The sequence below is a fragment of the Amphiura filiformis genome, chromosome 18 (genome assembly GCF_039555335.1).
Source record: "Amphiura filiformis chromosome 18, Afil_fr2py, whole genome shotgun sequence".
Lineage (NCBI taxonomy): Eukaryota > Metazoa > Echinodermata > Ophiuroidea > Amphilepidida > Amphiuridae > Amphiura > Amphiura filiformis.
The window spans coordinates 14,374,219-14,394,986 of record NC_092645.1 but is presented as its reverse complement, the minus strand read 5'-3'; the positions used below and the strand labels follow the sequence as shown (position 1 = coordinate 14,394,986).

Sequence of the window (20,768 nt, the reverse complement as noted above, 5' to 3'; positions counted from 1 at the left end):
TTCGCGGACCTTTATTGCAATGGATAACATCTTTCCTTACTGGCCGTCGACAACGTGTCATGTTTCGCGGTGCTAGTTCTGAGTGGACCAATGTATTATCTGGGGTCCCTCAGGGATCTGTTTTGGGCCCACTTTTGTTTAATATATACGTTAACGATCTTCATCTTCATCTTCAGTCTCCCATGTACGCTTATGCTGATGACACGTTCATTTTTAGGATCATTAAAGATGACACGGATATTACTATATTGCAATCAGATCTGGATAAATTAAACTGGTGGTCAAACAATAACGCTCTTCAATTAAATCCATCTAAATGCCAAGTCATGTGCATTAGCAGGCGCAAAAACAAACCTGTTCCTGCCTACCACGTCAATAATACTAGTCTTGCTACTACTGATAACCTTCGTCTCTTGGGTGTAACAGTCTCCAGTGATCTTTCGTGGAATTCTCACGTCAACAACATTGTCAAAAAGTGCAATAAATTACTTGGTTTTACCAGAATTGTCGCGGGAAGTAAGAACTCCTATGTTCTACTCAAACTTTACCAGTCGCTCATTTTGCCAATATTAGATTACTGCTCGCCTGTTTGGAATGTTTACAAGAAATGTAATATTGATAAATTGGAACAAAAACAGCATCGTGCTACTAGGTCAATTCTTTGTCAACGTAGGGGGGATCATTCATATGAGGACAGACTCAGAACTCTAAATCTCACAACTTTGAAAACTAGAAGGACTTATTTGTCTGTTTCATTCGCTTGTTCATGTCTTACTAATGCCAATCCCTTTCTTTTTTCCAGGTGGTGTGTTAATACGAGACATGAAGCTTTGATTTTTAAACAATCAATCACTCCTAAAACAGATGCTTACAAAAACTGTCTTTTAGTTAATTTTCCAGTGTTATGGTCTTCAATTCCATCCGATGTCAGAGACTCATATCTCACCTGTAACAAGTCTACTTTTAAATCTCAACTCAAATCTCACTATTTGGAGCATGATGATTAATTTGTATTGATGCCTTTTTGTATTTTTTGCTATATGATTTGTATGTGTGTGGTCTGCTGAGTTGGGAGCGCTGCGCCTTGTGGTGACAGTGCTCTTTTGTGCTTTCAGTGTTCCCCGGCAGCTCAGTAGACCCAATTTGTTGTTTTGTCTCAATTTTGTTGTTAATTGCCAGATGAATAAAATAAATAAATAAATAATACCTAAACGGGATGAATATATAAGTGGTTTGTATGCAAGAACGAAGTATCCTTGTTCAATAACTATATTGACTGAATTTACCTTATTCGTGTCTCTTAAGTGACACTGGGCCGAACATTTTGACTTGAATATTGCCTTACATTAGGTTATATGTGAGTAAGTGACATAAGGTCAAAGGTTTGGAATTGGTTGGTGCTGAATCAACATGACAAAATCTAGATAAATATTTCATCTGACATGGAGAAAAAGGAATTCAAAAAAATATAATGGTATATTTTAATACAGTTTCTTTTAATAATAAGTAATTTTTTTCAAAATATATATTTGCTTAAATAACATTCAAATACAACTCACGTTTTTAAACGATATAATTCACAAATTATACATTTCTAGTACACTATTTATTTCTACCGCAGTATTTTTGGATTTTCTATGGGTGAACCATTCGATACCAGACACAGTTCTCTCATGATATACAGGGTATTGTGTATATACAATCTGACATTGGACTATTCCATTTAAAATCCACACAACCCCTGTGGAAGATTTTGGAAGTATCTTCCACAGGGGGAGTATGAATTTCTAATGTAATTAACACATTAACAGCTCCATTTGAAACTCGTTATCTCCCCCAAGGAAAGATTCAAGTTGAATCTTTCTCAAATGGTGTATGAAATTCAAATGCAACTGCCTAAAATGTTAATTCCACTTGAAATTCATACTCACTCTGTTATATATTTCCAAAATCTTCCACAGGAATAGTGTGGATTTTAAATGGAATAGCCCATTACCATGATCGAAATGTTTTAGAAATACAACAGCAACAATAATGTTTTCAAAATGTTATTGCAAAACATTTTTTGCAAACATTTTTGCCAAATATTTTATCAACATTTAAAAAACATTATGGCATCAAGTTTTCAAAATTGTTTTTAAATTCTTCTTAAAACGACATTTAAACGTTTTCTACAACACGTTTTGTGTTTGCTTGACATAACATTTACATTAATTCTGTGTATAAATTATCTAAAAAGTTACAGTAATAAATCTGATTGGCCTAATTTCTTTTAAAATATTCATTATAGCACTGTTTTTGCTTACTTGGGCAAATAACTAAATACCGGAGCAAATATGCGATGTATGCGCAGGGATGGTTAAACTTTGTAAACACGAACATATATCAAACACGTCGCATCTTATTCTGATTCTAATCTATTACTTATTCACGTTACTTCGTCATCAACAATTCGCTATCGTAGACATGACGTCATATTGGTGACCCCGGGGCGTTACCATAGCGACTGGATCACGCTTTCATGAGAACCGCATTGGCGATATCAATGTGTGGAATTTATAAATCACATTTTTTAAATTACCAGTCATATTTAAGACCTGAAACCTCATGATTTCAGAAGGAAAACATCTTGCAAAAGCTTACTAGGCAGTGAAACTCATAAGAAATGGCTAAAACTTGATTTTCAAACAGCAGAGCATCGACGTGTACAGCACAGATAGCGTTGTTATGCAACCGCTTGATCCATCACTACGGAAGTAGTTGTGACCTCGGCAGGAAGTGACGTCGGACTACAACAGCGAATACTGTAATAAATCCGCTAAGGCCATCTTAATTTAATAGTTCGTCTCAAAGCCCTTCCCAAGTTAAAAAACCTAATGCAGAATGCGGGTGTTTTTAGGGTTTGTTTTTTTACTCAATTTTCTTTTATCTGTGCGACGAGCTTTTTGACAACCTTTTCATCTCCTCAGATTTTGAAGTCTGACGATGTCAGACGTGAGATTTTTGTATTGTGGATTTGGGAAAAAATTAAACAGTGGCCAACAAAAATATTACTCAATCCAGCAGATTTAACGCGCAAAAAAGGGTGATTTTACTAATGGGCTTTGAGATGAACTATTAAATTAAGATGACCTTCAAAGACTAGATCTTTTTATAATACTTGCAGAATGCTATGAAAAAAATACCAACCGTTCTAGGGTAGTGCTTTGTAGTCGCTACTCGCGTTGGGTTCACAATATTAAAAACAATATTATAACATCAAATTTAGATTTGAATCAAATTCTGATTTATGTCGAATTATAGCTTACTCAGACGTGAATAGCTTATTAAAGACTTGATGTAAGTACTGCAAAAAGGACAAAGTCCAATTATTTGGAATATTTTTGAAAACATTATTAACGTTTTATAGACGCGTTTTTGGTTTTGGTCAAAAAGTTTTTATAACATTTAAAATACTGGTAATAAAGGTATGAAACAATAACACTACAAAATGTTGTCAAAATGTTATTGTGAAATATTTTGACAAACATTTTTGCAAGATATTTTTTAACACTGAAATAATATTATGTTAGAAACTTGTGCTATGCAGCGACTTTTCAAAAATGTTTTTGAATGTTATTGAAAAGTTTTATGCCCTTTGTATACCCCTTATATAACCTGACATTCAAACGTTTTCTGTAAAACGTTTTGTGTATGTTGCTCGGTAAGTAAAAACAACACACATATACACACACACACCACTTAACGCTATACCACCAATGTTTACATCACTCTTTACTTCACATGATATTGCAAGATCGCAACATTACGTACAGGATATATCAAAAAGATTGTCACCCATCAATTGTGATGTTTATTGAAAGGGCTGCCTCTTCCAAATGCAATACAGGATACTAAAATGTTCAGAGTGTATAGTTTATGACTTTTTATACAATTAATCTACAAATTATTTGCATCTTATGTTGAATTTTGATGTATCAGACTCATCCATTATCAATGAAACTTGATGGGTACCAATCATTTTGATACAGCTTGTAGACGCTCTGTTTGACAATGACGCTTACACAATAGTTTTAACATATTTGCACCAAATTAATAGAATACCATTCTGGTTTAATCTAGAAGCTAAATAATGGCTAATTAAGAGAGTCCTACAAACAGCATCTGATAAGGCTAAAGTAAACAATTGTTTTGTCTCAAAGCATTCGTTTTTCTAAGCGTGTCCATGTCAGCTGAAACGGCAAATTAATTTTTTATTTCCTTTTGTTTTTGGGGCTTTTTTTTGGTAGTTTTTGTCGTAAAATCATGAAATTCTGAGATAAATTTGGAAGAAATGTTACTTAAATTGATAATCGCATTATTTAGGTAAAACAATTGATATTTTTACTTCAATAATGTGTACTGTTGAACACTGTAGAACAACTCAAAATTGAGTTCAAAAGAATCTTTAAAAAAAAACGCATTCGTTTTTGAAACTGCCATAGGCTTTGAGACATAACTCTTATTGTTTAGCCGAAGTACTCGTAGTATTTTGGACAAAATATGTAGCATTCAATCGATAAATGTGGCTTCACATCACATAGGTTACAATAAATAGAACTAAAAAGAAACTGTAAGTACCTTAAGGGCTGTGGTATGAACGTTTGGACAGTATTTATTGTGGGACATTAGAGCACATCAGACATATCGATTGCATTCTGAATACGAAGAATGTCCTTCTGATATCAAATAATTTTGATTTTTGAAATTCGCAATGTAATACACATTTTATGGCAAATCATTAAAATTGATATTTTGATATTTAACAGTACTTTATAAACTTTATAAATCTGATGATTTATACTTAAAGTGTATGTAGGTGGGATGAAAAGCCGACGATCAATTGAAAATGTTGACCTTTTGTATTGAAGATATGGATTTTTGTCCCAAAACACCAAAAAAAAATAGGTCTTTTTGGGAAAAAATCCATATCTTCAATATAACAGGTCAAAATGTTCAATTGATCGTCGGCTTTTCCTCCCAGCTGCATACACTTTAAGAATATATCATTAGATTTATAAAATTTATTTCGAGGACTGTTATATATCAACAATTTGAAAAATATCAAATTTTAATAATTTGTCATAAAATTTGTATTATATCGTGAATTTCAAAAATGAAAATTATTTGATATCAGAAAGACATGCTTCGTATTCAGAATGCAATTCGATACGTCTGAGATGCTCTCATGTCCCACAAAAAATACTGTCGAAACGCCATAAACGCTCATTCTAGATCCCTTAAAACATGCGAATAATCCAAGTTATGATAAACCCAACATTATAAACCTGATTTTGGAATAAACCATGGTCTGCTTTTTCATTTCATTTAATTCGTTCACTACATACACGGAATGTATCACAGAATTGGGTATTGCGCAATTTCAGTTGAAATACATCACCCTCTATCGAAGACATTACCTTAATCTCGCCCACAGGGAGTGTGAATGTCAAGTCGGGTTGGGTGATTCTATTTGAAATTTACACCCCCTGTGTGAGAAATTAAAGTCACGGTCTTGCATGGAGGTGTGCGGATTTCAACTGGAATAGCCCATTGTTAGGGCAATTTGTCGTGCGCATGCTCACAATCAATTTCACTGCTTCCATTTAGCAACAACAAGTGTTAACTTGAACTGAAAAACCATTAAATTGAAAAATAAATCCAAACAAATCTTCATCGCAATTTCTTAAATGATGTGAAAGTGACAGTTTTAAAGTATTAATTGGATATTTCGTGATTTGTACAACGCCACAGCCGAAAAATACAAAATGGACGATATCGTTAGTAATATTTGTCAAACATGGCAATAAGTTCGATACGCCGCTAGTCCGAATATAAATGCACTCCGCTAGTCCGATACGCCGCAAGTCCGACTGCACAAAATTGAGGTGCGTCAGGCCGAAAATGAAATGCACAGCGCTAGTCTGAAGAAAGCATACATTCTGTATAGTCGGACTAGCGACGTGTCAGACTAGCGGAGTGCTTTTCAGATTAGGACTAGTGGGGTGTCGAACTGGCGGGTGCACTGCTGTCAAACGACCAAATCTGCAAGAACATTTATGCGCGCAATAATTTTGTCGTCCCAGCTTTGTGATGATATATATATATATAAATATCAACATTTTTTTTAGGGGAATGAGGCTGTAGATCACGAAGTATCCCTTTAATCTGTTGGCTCATAATAATAATTTTAGACAGTGTCAAAGGGAAGGATTATTGATGCATTCCGTGTTATCGTAACATCATCCTACTTTCACGAGTTTATAATCAGACATAACCAATTGAAGAAACTTACTACTTTCTGGCTGCCAATTTCGTCAGTACAACACTGACCTTTTCACTTAATTACAACAACAGGCTGTGCACAATTCAGTGGTGTACTGACGAAACTATCAGCAAGAAAATAGAAAGTTTCTTATTATTTTGACCGATTAAAACACCTTTTACCAAACCTGATGAGCCTGTTTCGAAATCAAAATGAAAATGACAAAATATTATTCCCATGAATACTATTATGCTGATTGGCTACGAGAAGGCTATACATGATTTATTGAGCCAATCAACAACAAAGTAAGTATCCGTTGTGCAGGTGAAGAGGATTGAGCGTAAATATTTGAATGCTGTATTTTAATTGGTCAGTCAAATGAATATTAACCAATCAGAAACGCTGTAAGAAATGCAACAGTCCTCAGGGGTTTAAAATACACAAATGGCCCTATTACATACATGAAGATACATTGAAATCAATTTAAACTGTGAAAATGTGCGTTTTCTCTCAGATATGATTCGTTTGAATTCTGCAAAAGTAACAAAGTACAGATTAACAACAACTCTTCATCCAAAACCTCAAACGTTTAGACATAAAACTTTTTTTTTCTTCAAAAATACAATATTGAAACAAAAACATGTCTATTTACAAGTCTTCTTCACACCAAGTTGGTGGGGCATAAACGGAAACAAAAATCAAGAAAACAGGAATGGATCTCATATAAACCACCACGTATACACCTAGAAGGTAAAAATGTTGTCATTCTTCCTCCATACCAAGTGCAGTAGTTTTAGCGAGTTGAAATCTCCGTAAGCAAACTTCCATCCTGTTTGCTACTCTCACATAAAACGCCTCGTGTATAGGGTAGTCAGTCATTCGAACTCTGGTATGCCCACTCAAAAATACTCCCCGCATTACACACGCAACAAGGTTCGATTTTCCAACCACAGGTTGCCACCACTAAGAAATGTACTGAATTCAGGATAAAATTGTGTGAAGAATGTCACTTTTTTCAGCAGTTCATCATATATGGTACAAACCTTCCTACGCATTTCCCTCTTGCGGGTCTTGCTGGAATCGTTTCATCCAATTCATTTGCACCACCTATGGGGATAGACGGAAAGAATAGAAGAGAATCAACAACAAGGTGAATAATCGATTATTAGTAGGTCAATATTTGAAATTCTACACGATGTGTACATAGGACAACCTACTTTTGCCTCATAATTGAGACACATAACAGAGACTGAAAGTGGGACTCAGCTCAACGATTTTGAAAGTAAACAATGTAATGTTAAAATGAATTAAAGTCATTAAGTAAATTTTTTTATCACTAGATTGCTTAGTTCTATTAAGGTTACTGACGATCATGTTGGTCCGTTTGTATGACGTTTTTTTTTCTTACGTTTTTCTGGGTTGAAATTTCTCTTATTCGTATTTTTATACTTGTGTTATCTACAACGAAAAATGATCATAATGGGCTTTTTTCCTTTTCCTTGCTTGAAGTGAAAACGATAAACGAGCATAGTGGGCCTTATTCGTTTTCTTGGTTGAAAATGAAATTTTCACAATTGGTCGGTCATACACACAGACCCGTGTTGCTCAAAATATGGGAATGCAATCATGCATTATGGAAAGAGAAATTGTTTTCGCTACTCCAATGGGAAGACATGAAACAAATAATATAGAAATGATATTGCATAAGATGTTAAATCTCTGCGTTGCGTCGTAATGTTTTATGGAAGTACAGGAAAATACACGAAACCATAACATTATCATTAGGAACAATATTATATGGTCACAGTTTTTTTGGAGTGTTTGGAACATGTATCTGAAATAGCATTAACAATGGTTGGCTGGTTATTAGTAAAAATGGTATTGCACTCAGCCATAAAAAAAGGTGATTGTTTCAAATGTTGTGTCTTTGTAAAGGGAAATAAATTAGCTGTCCATTGATATGCAACATGATAGTAGTTTATTACATAAACATCTCAAAAAGTAACTAACCCCTTAAATAATGGCCATTATTCAAAAACGGGTAATTGTATTACAAATCTTTAAAATGCGTTGGAAGCAGAATTTATTTCTGCACATTTTGACACCTCATTTGTAGCCATTGACTAAATGTTGACGTCACAGCGTACATTTAAATCAATGTAACCGAAGATTTGAATGTTGCAGTAAATTCTATTGATTTGTATTCCGTATAATGGAAGGAAATCTGTGTAATGATATCTCATGTTTTTGCATTGTTGTAAGTGCAACTTTCAAATCACTACATTAAATTGACCGGTGTCTTATTGGCTATCGTATCAAATGAGTTCTGCTTTCAACTCATTTTACAGATTTGTAATACAATAGCCCGTTTTTGAATAATGACCATTATTTAAGGGGGTTAGTTACTTTTTTTTGAGATATTTACTTAATTATGTTATGGCGAATTGAACTTTTCAAATTTTGGTAAAACATAAAATCTTATTTATTATACAATGCGTAAATTAATACAGACTACCACATATTAATTTTAAGTACACGTATAATATGCAATCATACATGCAGCTACCGGATAATTAGTTGTTTCTTATGGACTCTATGCACTTCGTTATTTTACGTTTATTTACTGTATAGACTTGACATTTTGCATCTAATCACGGCGATATTATTGAACGAGGTTGCGGTAAGAGGTTGATTACGAGTGGTTACCATGGGTAGAGCGTAACTGCATGTACATGGAGTGGTTGTCATGCGCAGAGCGTAACTGCCGTAGATGCAGAGTGGCTGTCATGCGCAGAGCGTATAACTGCCGTTGATTGAGTTGGACTTACTATGGGCACAGTTGGGTTAAATTGCTCACATTATGTATACTATCGATGTTAAGTTATCCATGCGCAGCTAAAGTGGATGCGGTTCTTAGAGCTTGTTCTTTGTAGTCGTTAATACGTCTTACGAACTTGCCATACTTGTGATAAGTACTGTGCCAGGCAAAATTTGGAAACTATATCATTCATTGACTTCACTTTAGTCTAGAAAATCGCAATGAGCGATGTTGACTTACCGCATGCATCTACTGCGTACATAAATTTTAGCTCGATATTAAGTGAAAATTTTTATACTGCGGGTCAGAGGGGAGCATGACCTCATACATTCATATATTTAAAGCTGACACACAAGAGGAATGGTATGGGTTTTATAAATTAGATCCAAGACTTGATTCAAGGGGTGCCATTTCCGCCAGATGTGTATATTTTTTCCTTTGGGAGGGGGAAAATGCGCAAAACGTTTTTATGTATTATTAGCCTTAACTCAGGAACCGTAAGACCTTGACTCATAAAAATGTAATAGTATTAAGAAGTACACTGCAATTTTTAATTAAATGGGTAAAAACTGGACAAATATGGCTCCTACCATGCAACTCGCCTTAAGTTGCGTGCCGAGTTGTTGGGATTCACCTCTTTAAAGGCTCACCTTTGACCCACCTTTGCACAGTGTTTTTGCTGGGACCTGAGATTACACCAAACACATCAAATTGCATTCCTTGCCAACTGAATGTCCTTCTGATATCAAATGATTTTGAGTTTGTGAAATTCCCGATATAATTAATGTTATGGTAAATTATTAAAAGAATAAAATTGTTGACATTTAACAGACCTCGAATTAATCTTTATAAATCTAATTATATATATTTAAAGTGCATGCAATTACTTTACACAAAACAGTATTTTGTTTAGAATAATTATTAAACGTTTAAGATCCTACAAAGCTAAACTGAAAATCTGGTAACACCATTTCTGGTAATTATGTTTTATACCTGAGGCAAAAAATAGACCAGGCTAGTACATTCATCCTCTGTTTGAAATTCAATGAAACACATAGTCGAACCAAGGTGAAGGACGGTATGAAAAAGCCAACCCCGGTCTCCGTGTTTGATATGATCATTTTAAGCTCAGCTGTAGAATGATTCATATGATCGTTTTAAGACCAGTTGTAGAATGATTCATATGATCATTTTAGTGAGGTCTTACCTGGAAATATTAGTTGGTCCACATCTGTCAATGTCCGTGAATCTGTGTTTGAAAAATCATTATTTGTATTTCCTATTCGGTCTTGAAGTCTCCTATATATCCTATCGAGTAGCTGCAAATATACAAAAACAAAATGAAAACCAATAATTATCATTAAAGTAAATACTTATTTTAATAGCTCAGAATTAAACGTGTTCATTTGACAGACGAGTGGTCGATAGATGTTCATAATAATGGTAGCAACAATAATTACAATTCGTAGTCAGGATCAGTTCCCCAAGTTTCGTATCGGCTACAACGTGACAACTAACAATAAGTTCCTTGTCCAGGGGAATTTCAAGCTAACTTAATTTTTACACTACAGTCTGTCCACATACAAACCAAATCTGTGGTATCGGGGGTCGATGCTTTGCATCACACGTCACTGCGTGTTTAAAAAAAAACGTACAAAAAGTACAAATCGCGCAGCCGGGGCGCGCCAAAGAAGCATTTACACACGCATTGCACTGAAATGTTTGTTCTCATACCTCCCGTTATCCGAGGTATATTTACTTTGTACTTTTATGTGGTAATGTGGACATACTGTAGAGCGTACTACCTACTTCAAGGCTTCGAACCCGCAACCTTTCGCACCATCGAAGCCTTATCGATTGAGCTAACTTGACCTCTTAAAACATACTGCCACAAAAAATTTGCAACTTGTGTTATTTTAACGTTTTACAAAATATTTTGTGATATCTCCTACTCAAACTTGTTTTCACAAATATATTTTTACAATCACATTTTGTCAATATTGTAAAAAAATGATGACCATTATTTAAATGTTATTAAAATATTATTAAAGCGAATATTCTATCTTGTGAAGAATAGATCCCGCAAGTCACATACTCTGCATCTTTAAGGCGTCTACATCTTTTCACTTTCCTGAAATATCTTATCAAGACAATATATTTTCGTTTGAATCGAGATGAGAATAAATGAACTGAACTGAAATTAATGTTTTGACATAGTTTTACAAAAAAAGGTACCTTACAAATAGTTTTAAAACGTTCTATGAACACTCTTTATTTGCTGGGATGATGCAAAACAAACAACTTGTAGTAGGTGTGGCAGAACGAGGCATATAATTATCAGTACCACAAGTACAGCCTGTAACATAATGATAATGTCAAATATATACAATTTAACTTTTGTTTTCAAGAAAAGAAAATAATTAAAAAACACAATTGCACAATATGTCTCCTACATAGTGCATCCAATCAATCACTCACTCAATCAGAAAAAAAAAACATTTATAAAATACCATTTTCATTTCAAAAGACCTGTTCAGAGGCGCTGCGATGAATAAAATCTCTGAATAAAGTCTTCAATACGTAAAGGCAATTCATTCCAGAGAATATATTCAGCACAGACTGCTGAAAGAACGACGACCATATGAATGGAGTCTCCATTTGGATACAACATTGAAGATGTTGAAATAGAAGACAGGGATAAAAAAAAATATCAAATTCCCTAAGACCCTTTATTGGTTAAAAAAGGAATGTCGATTTATCTGGTGCTGATCGGAGAAGCAACTTTTTAGGCATTGTAAACACGGTGCCTTAAAAGAAATAGTAACTTTTGAGATGGTTTGTGTCTTTGAAGGTGCAAGGCGCCCGGTTTTACCGCCGCATTCAGCAACACAGTCATCATCACGACACTTGTAAACAAACTCGAGTTTGATTGACGGATGACGTCAGACGCAAACTAGCCTTTTTATCTCTGTCTTCAATTATATGCAAACTTTTCACAAATGCCTGTGACATACTGAGGTTATTCCAGTTGAATTCCATACACCCCAATGGAAGATATGACCTTAATCGCTCACATAGGAGGTGTATACATCAAATGGAGTCACCCGGAGAGTCACCATGCCTGTAACCCCGTTTGAAATTCATACTCCCAGCTAATATCCAGAGTAATGCTCTGCGTGCTATCCATAAACTTCAACATAAAAAGTCCCAAGTTCTGAGATATTTTCTCACAATAACAGTCATCTCAAGAACCTCTGAACCATACTAGGCTTGTTTGTACTCATTTTAATGCATTTTCCATGCTGATTCCATATATGGTCATGAAAATAAACAATTCTAAAACTTTGTGAATTAAAAAAAAAATGAATATTGTCGTCTGCAGTCGACACCCGTGTGGAGATAGTTAAGATCATGTCTATTCTTGTCTGTGTGTATTTCAACTGGAATAGCTGATTGGTAACTTTGTAAGTAGTGTATTTTAGAAGTTTGAAATGAATCCGATAGTAAACAGAAAGGAAGTGGAGACATACAAGAACGATAGAGTTATAATGTATGTTCAGACTTCTTTGCTATGGATAATTCACTGAGCAAAGTGCATTAGTCAAGATAATCGCTATTGTATTTAGCTCGCTAGCCGTCAGCTTGAAAGCTTAATGCAATAACTCCACGGTCAAGTGCGATTATCTTGATGAATGCACTTTTGCGGAAAACATTTCGAGTGCTTCAGATATAATACAACAATAGGTATTTGATTGCTGCATTGTTACTTTGGGATGAACATGTGTTGAAGAAATACCTTACATTGGACCGTTGTCAGTTCAGTGACTTAGCAGGAAAATCAATCACAGCACAAGTTAACAACTGTATTATAAACATCTCAAAAAAAGTAACTAACCCTTATTCAAAAACGGATAATTGTATTACAAATCTGAAAAATGCGTTGGAAGCAGAATTTATTTCTGCACATTTTGACACCTCATTTGTAGCAATTGACTAAATATTGACGTCACAGCGTACATTTAAATCAATGTAACCCAAGATTTGAAAGTTGCAGTAAATTGTATTGATTTTGTATTCAGTGTAATGGAAGGAAATCTGTGCAATGATATCTGAGTGTTTTTGTATTGTAAAATTTGTATGTAAGTGCAACTTTCAAATCTGGACCTCACTACATTAAATTGACCGGTCTTTATTTGTTTTCTAGGCTATCGTATCAAATGAGGTGTCAAAATGCGCAGAAATAAATTCAGCTTCAAATGCATTTTACAGATTTGTAATACAATAGCCCCTTTTTGAATAATGGTCATTATTTAAGGGGGGTTAGTTACTTTTTTTGAGATGTTTAGTTATTTTTGTCTCAGATACCAATACTTTTGACGTAATCGATTGCCTTAACAAGTATTATGACGCAATGCGCAATTGAAAGCTATTAGGAAAATACTATTACCACTTAACGCTTCTATATATGCAGCGAAGATTGACAAAAACACTATAATATCAACAAGAATATATTATAGGCTAACAGTTCTCTAATTTTAACTTTCAAATCTACTTGTTTGAAAACGCACGACAGTGGAATCCTACAATTTGTATAGTATGGAAATACTGCAATCAGTCTTAGAGGTGAAGGACTAATCTCAGTCGTAAAGGTAAAGGGCTAAGGATTCATATTTTAGTAATCGTTTTATTCTGAGGCAAAGGGAACCTTTGATACTATTGTTTCAATTTTTACTACATATTCAAGTACCATGAATTATTTTAATTCACTTTATTTTGGAAAGCTTACTATCAACAGAGTTCGCTAATTTTGGATGCGCGTTGCTAACAAATTAGACAAATTATATTGCTATATATATCAAATTCCATTTCAGTCACAATGAAGAGAGGGTAATGCTTGATACAAACATGTGCTGGAAGCTTCTGGAATCAAAGCCAAAGTTTATTGACACCTTCTGCAACCTTGAAGGATTATATGTTCCATCAGAAAAGTAGTATGTTTCACTTCTGTGAGTAAAGGACAAGAGCGTTAACGAAATTATGATATCTTCGATCGCAAGGTTTCCAAAGATCCAGACATATCGTTGCTACCACCATGTACTTAGAGCTAACTTAATCGCAAGAGAATAGCAATCAGCAGACATCAGTGATTATGAGAGTAGAAACGGTGTTGAAAGTGAATGGAATGAACAACAGAACAAATGGAACCTAAATGGGTTGAAACGATGATACCGAGCATGTCCAAGAACTATTGATAGATAAAGAATATGAAGACTTTTCTGAATGTACGTGTAGCAATGTGAGTGATCCTGAAGATTAACACACAACGAAAGAATTAAATGAAACCAAGAAGGACAACAAGCATGTTTAATGCATTAGAACAATTATATGTGGCGGCCATTTTGGGCGTCATCTTGAATTAGCAGCTCACTCAGCATCCTTAAATACTTAATAGACTTTTTTACACTTTGAGCAACATTTTTGCGACACAAAGAAAAATACCCCAATTTAAGAGTTGCCGTAAATTATATTGATTTGAATCCAGCGAAAAGATCATTGTGGGTTTTACATGCGTGATAACCATTGATCGCTATAAAGTAATACTTTAAATTTTGGGTGTTTTTTTAAAATCCCTACTGTATTGCTAATATTGAACGGCATTGGACAAATGGACAAAATATGCGCAAATAACCCAAACTTTCGATGTTAAAATATTGTGAATACGATGAATAATTCTGAAGCTATAGGCGTATTTATAACGGCTGTGTTACTGTGTGAAGGCTTTAGTTGAGTTTTGCAAAGTGAACAGCACGAATGATTGTTAGACGTAAAAGTTGCTCTACTCGAGTAAAAAACTTGTACCCGATTAGCTAAAGCGTAAATAGATAACTACGTTTTCAAGACGGTTCTCTCAATCGGGCCAATGTTAAGGAAACAACTAAATATCAAAGAATCTTTAATAGCCTTGACAATATATGAATCAATTTCTGGACTCACCAACGATTTTTTTTCAGTAACGTTGCGACCAGTTCGGCGAGTCTTCATTAGACTGTACAGAGACTTGACTGATGGTTTGGTAACATGATGGTAATCAGCGAAGGTGGGGTCCCAGGCGTGCGATAGCAGGAAACGAAGACCTCCCTTCTTATTGAGTGCTGGCACCTGCTGGCTGACCAAACCATCAGTCAAGTCTCTGCACAGTCTGATGAAGACCCGGCAAACGGATCGCAACGTTACTAAAATCATCCATTTGATTCTTACGCTTGTATAAAACATGTAATTGCTTCTTTATGTTTTTCTTTAAAACAATACAATTTGTTTATATTATTTTCGGTTAACAGCTTGTACGTACAAGTATATTCGAACAAAATAACTCTATAGTAGAAAAAAGGCAATTTCATTTGTACTGTCTCTTGTAGTGGGTTTATACATAAAAATTGTTAACAGCTACCTTCAACTATATTTATAAATACGTATATGCACGTGACTCATGGACACAACATACCAAGACCAGAAAACGTGGGTAGGAACTCTTTAGATAAATATCCTGAAATTAAAGTATTAATTGAATTGCCCAATTTGAATTTGTTATATGTTTGAAAGTATTTGCCGATGGAAAAAAGGAGACAATTTTGCTGCACAGTTTGGTGTTCTTTACCGCCTTTTGCATTCAAATGTGTACAGGTAGACCACCTGCTGTGTAGAAGATTACTTCCATAACAGCTATCTATAAGCTGTTATGGCAGCACGGGGATGGTCACGTGCGTATTTATAAATACGTATTTATAAATATAGTCGAAGCATACTGGTTAAAAACCTTCTATTCAAAACCAACAAATATTTCAGAATAATCTTAAAAGGTAAATTTCCTGTTCTTCAATTCCAATTCATATGAAAATATTTATGCTTCTTCCCAATAGTACATACGTATGTTAACAAACTTTTGATTAAAGCAAACTGGATGTTCATTGTGTATAGAATTTGAATACTATTTATAGACATTTATGGCAAACGATATATGATTCTGTAAACATGGTGAACTTTCTAAGCAGGTGAGTTTTTCGACTATTTGTTCAGCATTTATCTTTAGCTAGTAGATGGCTCTATGTTTGCAAATTTCGTAATGTAAGGAAATCTTATCTACAATAGCTGCTCCACAGATATTTAAAAACTTCTGTATTCTGTTATTATACATAATGACACCGGGCAGCTATTGCAGAGAATAATTTCGAATCAGTTCAAATACAACTTTTGTAAAACATTTGGAATACAAACATATAAGTGACGTTTATTCAAACATTAGGTAAATAGACAGGGTGTCACAGAAAAAAAGTAAGTCGAGAAGTAGACATCAGAATCAAACAATTTAAAATGTAGCACAAAACCTATTTTATTGTGCATCACATACGAACATTTTATTTGATTCGGTTAACTGGTTGCGAAGAAATTACCGATTACAGAATGAGCGCATCAATGCAGTTCATTCCAAGTTTGATCACAGGCGCTTTTTTCATACTGGCTCACCGCTTCCTGAAGTTTGTGTATCTCATTAAATTTAGTCCACACGCATATGTTGAGATGTGTGGATTCTGTTGTCTATTTCTCGACTCACGTCCAAATTCATTCGCCCGGTAATTTTTTTCTGGGACACCCTGTACTTGTCTAATCAAATAAAATCAGGGGCATATTTTTTCCCGATTTCCTATTGAATTCTTGGTAAACCTCCAGAAGTGGAAAACATGCAGTGCATGATGGGTACAATCTCTAGATATAGGGATCCTTCAGAAAAGGAAATTTAGTACCAAATTGGCGTACTTTGTAAAGAACAAATGAAAACTTGCGTTTTTCTGCTAACAGTTTCGTCAAAATACTTCGTCGATGATGTTATAGACGAGGAAATTGAAGTAGTCAAACGTAAATTGAAGACCTGACCGCAAGAAGACCGTAAATCCACTTGGCCCCTCAACATGTATACACTAAAGTTACGTATAGTTTCTTAGGGTTTTTTAATGTTTAAGACATGATTCAGGGTGAAAACATTATGAAAGGTTGTGAAAGATTTGTTTTGGCCCCTGAACATGTATAAAATATTACCAAACTATATGAAACTATACGCAACTTTAGTGTATACATGTTGAGGGGCCAAGTAGACTTACGGTCTTCTAGCGCTCAGGTCTTCAATTTACGTTTGAGTAGACAAAATTGTAACATCAATATTTTTGTTGTAAGCATATGTTACGATCTAATATGAAACTGTACACATCAATTCTCGCTATTCACAATAAGGGCGCCGCCAGTGGTTTGCGATGTAATCGTGATGTATCATGGGAAAAGGTCGACATCAAGTCCGCGCAATACGAATTATACCATGCTATTACATAGGAACACGTGACAATATTTTTTAGTTTGTCAAAATAAAGGTGTTACACGCGAATCGATATGCAATAATACTAAATAATGTGATTTGAAATGTGCACAATTAATTTTTTCTCTATCGATTTGCGTGTAATACCGTTATATTGACAAACTAAAAATATTGTCACGTGTTCAAAAATAGCATGGTAATATTCGTATTGCGCGGACTTGGATGTCGACCTTTTCCCATGATACATCACGATTACATCAAAATCCGTGAATATTGTGAATAGCGAGAATAAACACCATTTCTATCAAAAAAGGCATCTCTTGGATTTGGATTAAGCTTTACAATATCGACCGTTGCGTTTTGTAATAAAACAAACCAGAAATGTATCATCCATCATAAAGGATTTGGCACATGTACTGAATACACTCGCATACCTTGGCTGACCTTGTGATTTTCCTGGCACTACAAGCTAGCAGCTTAAGGAGATAATGAGATTAACCCTGTGCAGCCATTGTCATAGCAGGGTATTATTATGCAATACTCATGTCCATATTTGGCACTCTCATTGCATGATTGTCATAGCCCGATCGCCATTGCAACTTCCGGTTTTTGAGAGCAGTTTTGGGACACTTTGACATCTGACATTATGACATATCGGGGAAATTGCTGTAATTATTATTAATTTATTTATTATTGTCATAATGTTATCATTAAAAATATTTGAATAATTTATTTATCCAATAATAATGTTTTTTTGGGTTTGATTTCATCCTTGTAAAACATTTAAGATTACATTTTGAACTCACAGCCATAGAGACGAATCCAACTTCACGCATCCCTACACCTCAATAGCAGCCATATTTGGGTCCCCGTTGGCTCCTTCCCAGCAAACACAAAAACGTTTTAAAAACGTTTTAAATAAGTTATATTTTGGCTTTTGGTTTAGGTAAAAACGTTTTAATAACATTAAAATTATAAAGGTCATGATAACGTTTTAAAATGTTTTGTATGAAAACACACTACAACAATATTTTTAAATGTTTTCAAAAAATGTTATTGTACATTTTTTTGCAAACATTTTTGCCAAATATTGTGTCAATACTTAAATAACATTATGTTAAAATATTTGAACCCAGTAAACACAGAAATGTTCTTAAAATGTTTTTTCAAAACCTTTTAATAACATTTAAATGTCGAGTTATATAAAGGTCATGAAAACGTTTTTAAAACGTTATTGAAAATATTTTGGGCAAACATTTTTCGCAAAATATTTTTCAACTAAAATAACATTCTGTTTAGAATGTTTTGTATCAAGTTTTCAAGAATGTTTTTGGAATGTTATTAAAACGTTTTTATACCCTTTATATAACCCGACATTTAAACGTTTTCTGTAAAACATTTTTGTTTGCTGAGCAGTAGATTATCAAAAATGTTTTTAAGGTTATGAAAACGTTTTATACCATTAATGTACCCTTTATATAACCCGACATTTAAACGTTTTTGACAACCTTTTATAACCTTTTGCGAATGATGTCGAAAACGTTTTGTGTTTGCTGGTTCTCACCTAAAATGTGAAATGATGCGGCTGCGCCTTGGAGGGTATTTTAAACTGCATTCTATCACCCGTGTTACACATAGACAAAAGAATGATGACAGTTTACAACACAAAAGAATCTAACATCGAATTTTAAGCGGCTTTAATCCACCCAATTGGGCAGTCACAACAACACCAGTTTGGTGCTGCGGGGACCCAGTCATGGTCGACCAAATCCTAACCATGACTTGGCTCGTTGGATTCGTCTATAGTTGGAATTTATTAGCGAGGTTTTCCTTTGACTTTAATACCCTCGGCCATTTTAGTGCGACCAGTTCTTACGTGGTGTTATATGTTTGACGCACGCAATTGCTAACAATAAAGTGATTATTAATATTACAAAAATGATACGTGCATTTTGTGCCAACAATTATGAGAGTTACCTTTTAGATGCTGACTGACAAAGACTGAATATTTTATCAGATTTATCCGCAACAAAAAGTTTTAATATTATATATTGTATTGACTCTACATTTACATGCAATGTTATATCACATGGATAGCTGTAAAATATAGAGCATTTCATTGAAAAATTTAGATAGCTAATCTGTATACACGCCCGCAGTTAATGCAGATCATACGCCTTATGGCAACATGCTGTCAATCATGTTTTACAATAAATCGTGATACCGAAGCCTGATTTCGATTTCAAATATCGAAAGTCGTATATAGGCATGATGCAGTCATGTCTACAGTAGAATTCACCTCGACCTTTGCAGGACTTAAACCCCATTAAAAGCTATTAAACCAAGATAACACTCATTGAAACAGCTCAACTGATTAAATCGGATCTTCTCTGGCTGTGCACATGTGTCTGTTTTATATGTGCGATATAGCAATGAGCTGCTATAATACAGCTTCAGTTGGGTAACCGATTATAAAGGAAACGCAAGGAAACAATGGTATGTAGACCTTTGTTCACGAAATGAGACAATGGCCTGCTTTTTGTTAACCAGCATTCTTGAAAATGAGCAACATAATGATTGTTGACTTAACACGGTTTGGAAATAATTTCTTCATATTTTTGGTGTTATCTGTCGTTTACATATCCTTCCTAAAACACAAAAGCGCGACCCTTTGTCAATCACCTACAGTACCCAATTTCGGCATACTATATAAGAAACTCATCATAATGATTGCCAGGGAATAGTTTAAATGTAGCTTGTACCGTTTTTTTGTGGCATCCTTCAGAAGTGAGCGGTCTGATACCAATATTTTCGGTCAAATCTCCATTCAATTAACACGGGAGTTGGCTAGCTATGCCTTGCCCTCACTCATATTTTACAAAAGTGCGACTATTTCTGAACATCTAGCCTTGCTGGAATGTTTGGTCATGTTAGAGAAATATATTGGCTAGAAGTTTAAATATTGGCTGGTTATTTTTCACACAGTGATGTTAACTAGGCAAGTGCCCATTCTTCCAACATACATCATTTGTAGAGGTCACACGTCAATGGTGAGAGCACTGTGTATTGTGTATAGGAAAACGGACAGTAACTGCAGTATGTCTCAAAATGCGACCGGTCTGAGAACAGATCCGGGGATCATATATAACTGGTTTAGTTGTATGTAGCAACTGATAATCTTGTAAGAATATGCTTGTACGGCTGAAAGATTATAGATTAAATAGGTTTACGTTAGTAGTAGAAATTATAAGCTGGTAAATTTTAGCAGAAACTCGTACTATTAG

At 34.6% G+C, this 20,768-nt stretch overlaps 1 protein-coding gene across 1 annotated transcript in view; it reads right to left on the bottom strand.

Annotated features, from left to right (window-relative positions):
- Nucleotides 1–5,159: 5,159 nt before the first annotated feature.
- LOC140139902 (uncharacterized) overlaps nucleotides 5,160–20,768 on the bottom strand; it is a 184,908-nt gene continuing 169,299 nt past the window's right edge. Inside the window, exons 2-3 of the mRNA XM_072161674.1 lie at nucleotides 10,330–10,441; nucleotides 5,160–7,411 (exon numbers count right to left, since the gene is read on the bottom strand). Coding sequence (XP_072017775.1) covers nucleotides 7,320–7,411; nucleotides 10,330–10,441 — 204 coding nt within the window. The 3' untranslated portion in view covers nucleotides 5,160–7,319. The remainder of the gene's footprint in view (nucleotides 7,412–10,329; nucleotides 10,442–20,768) is intronic.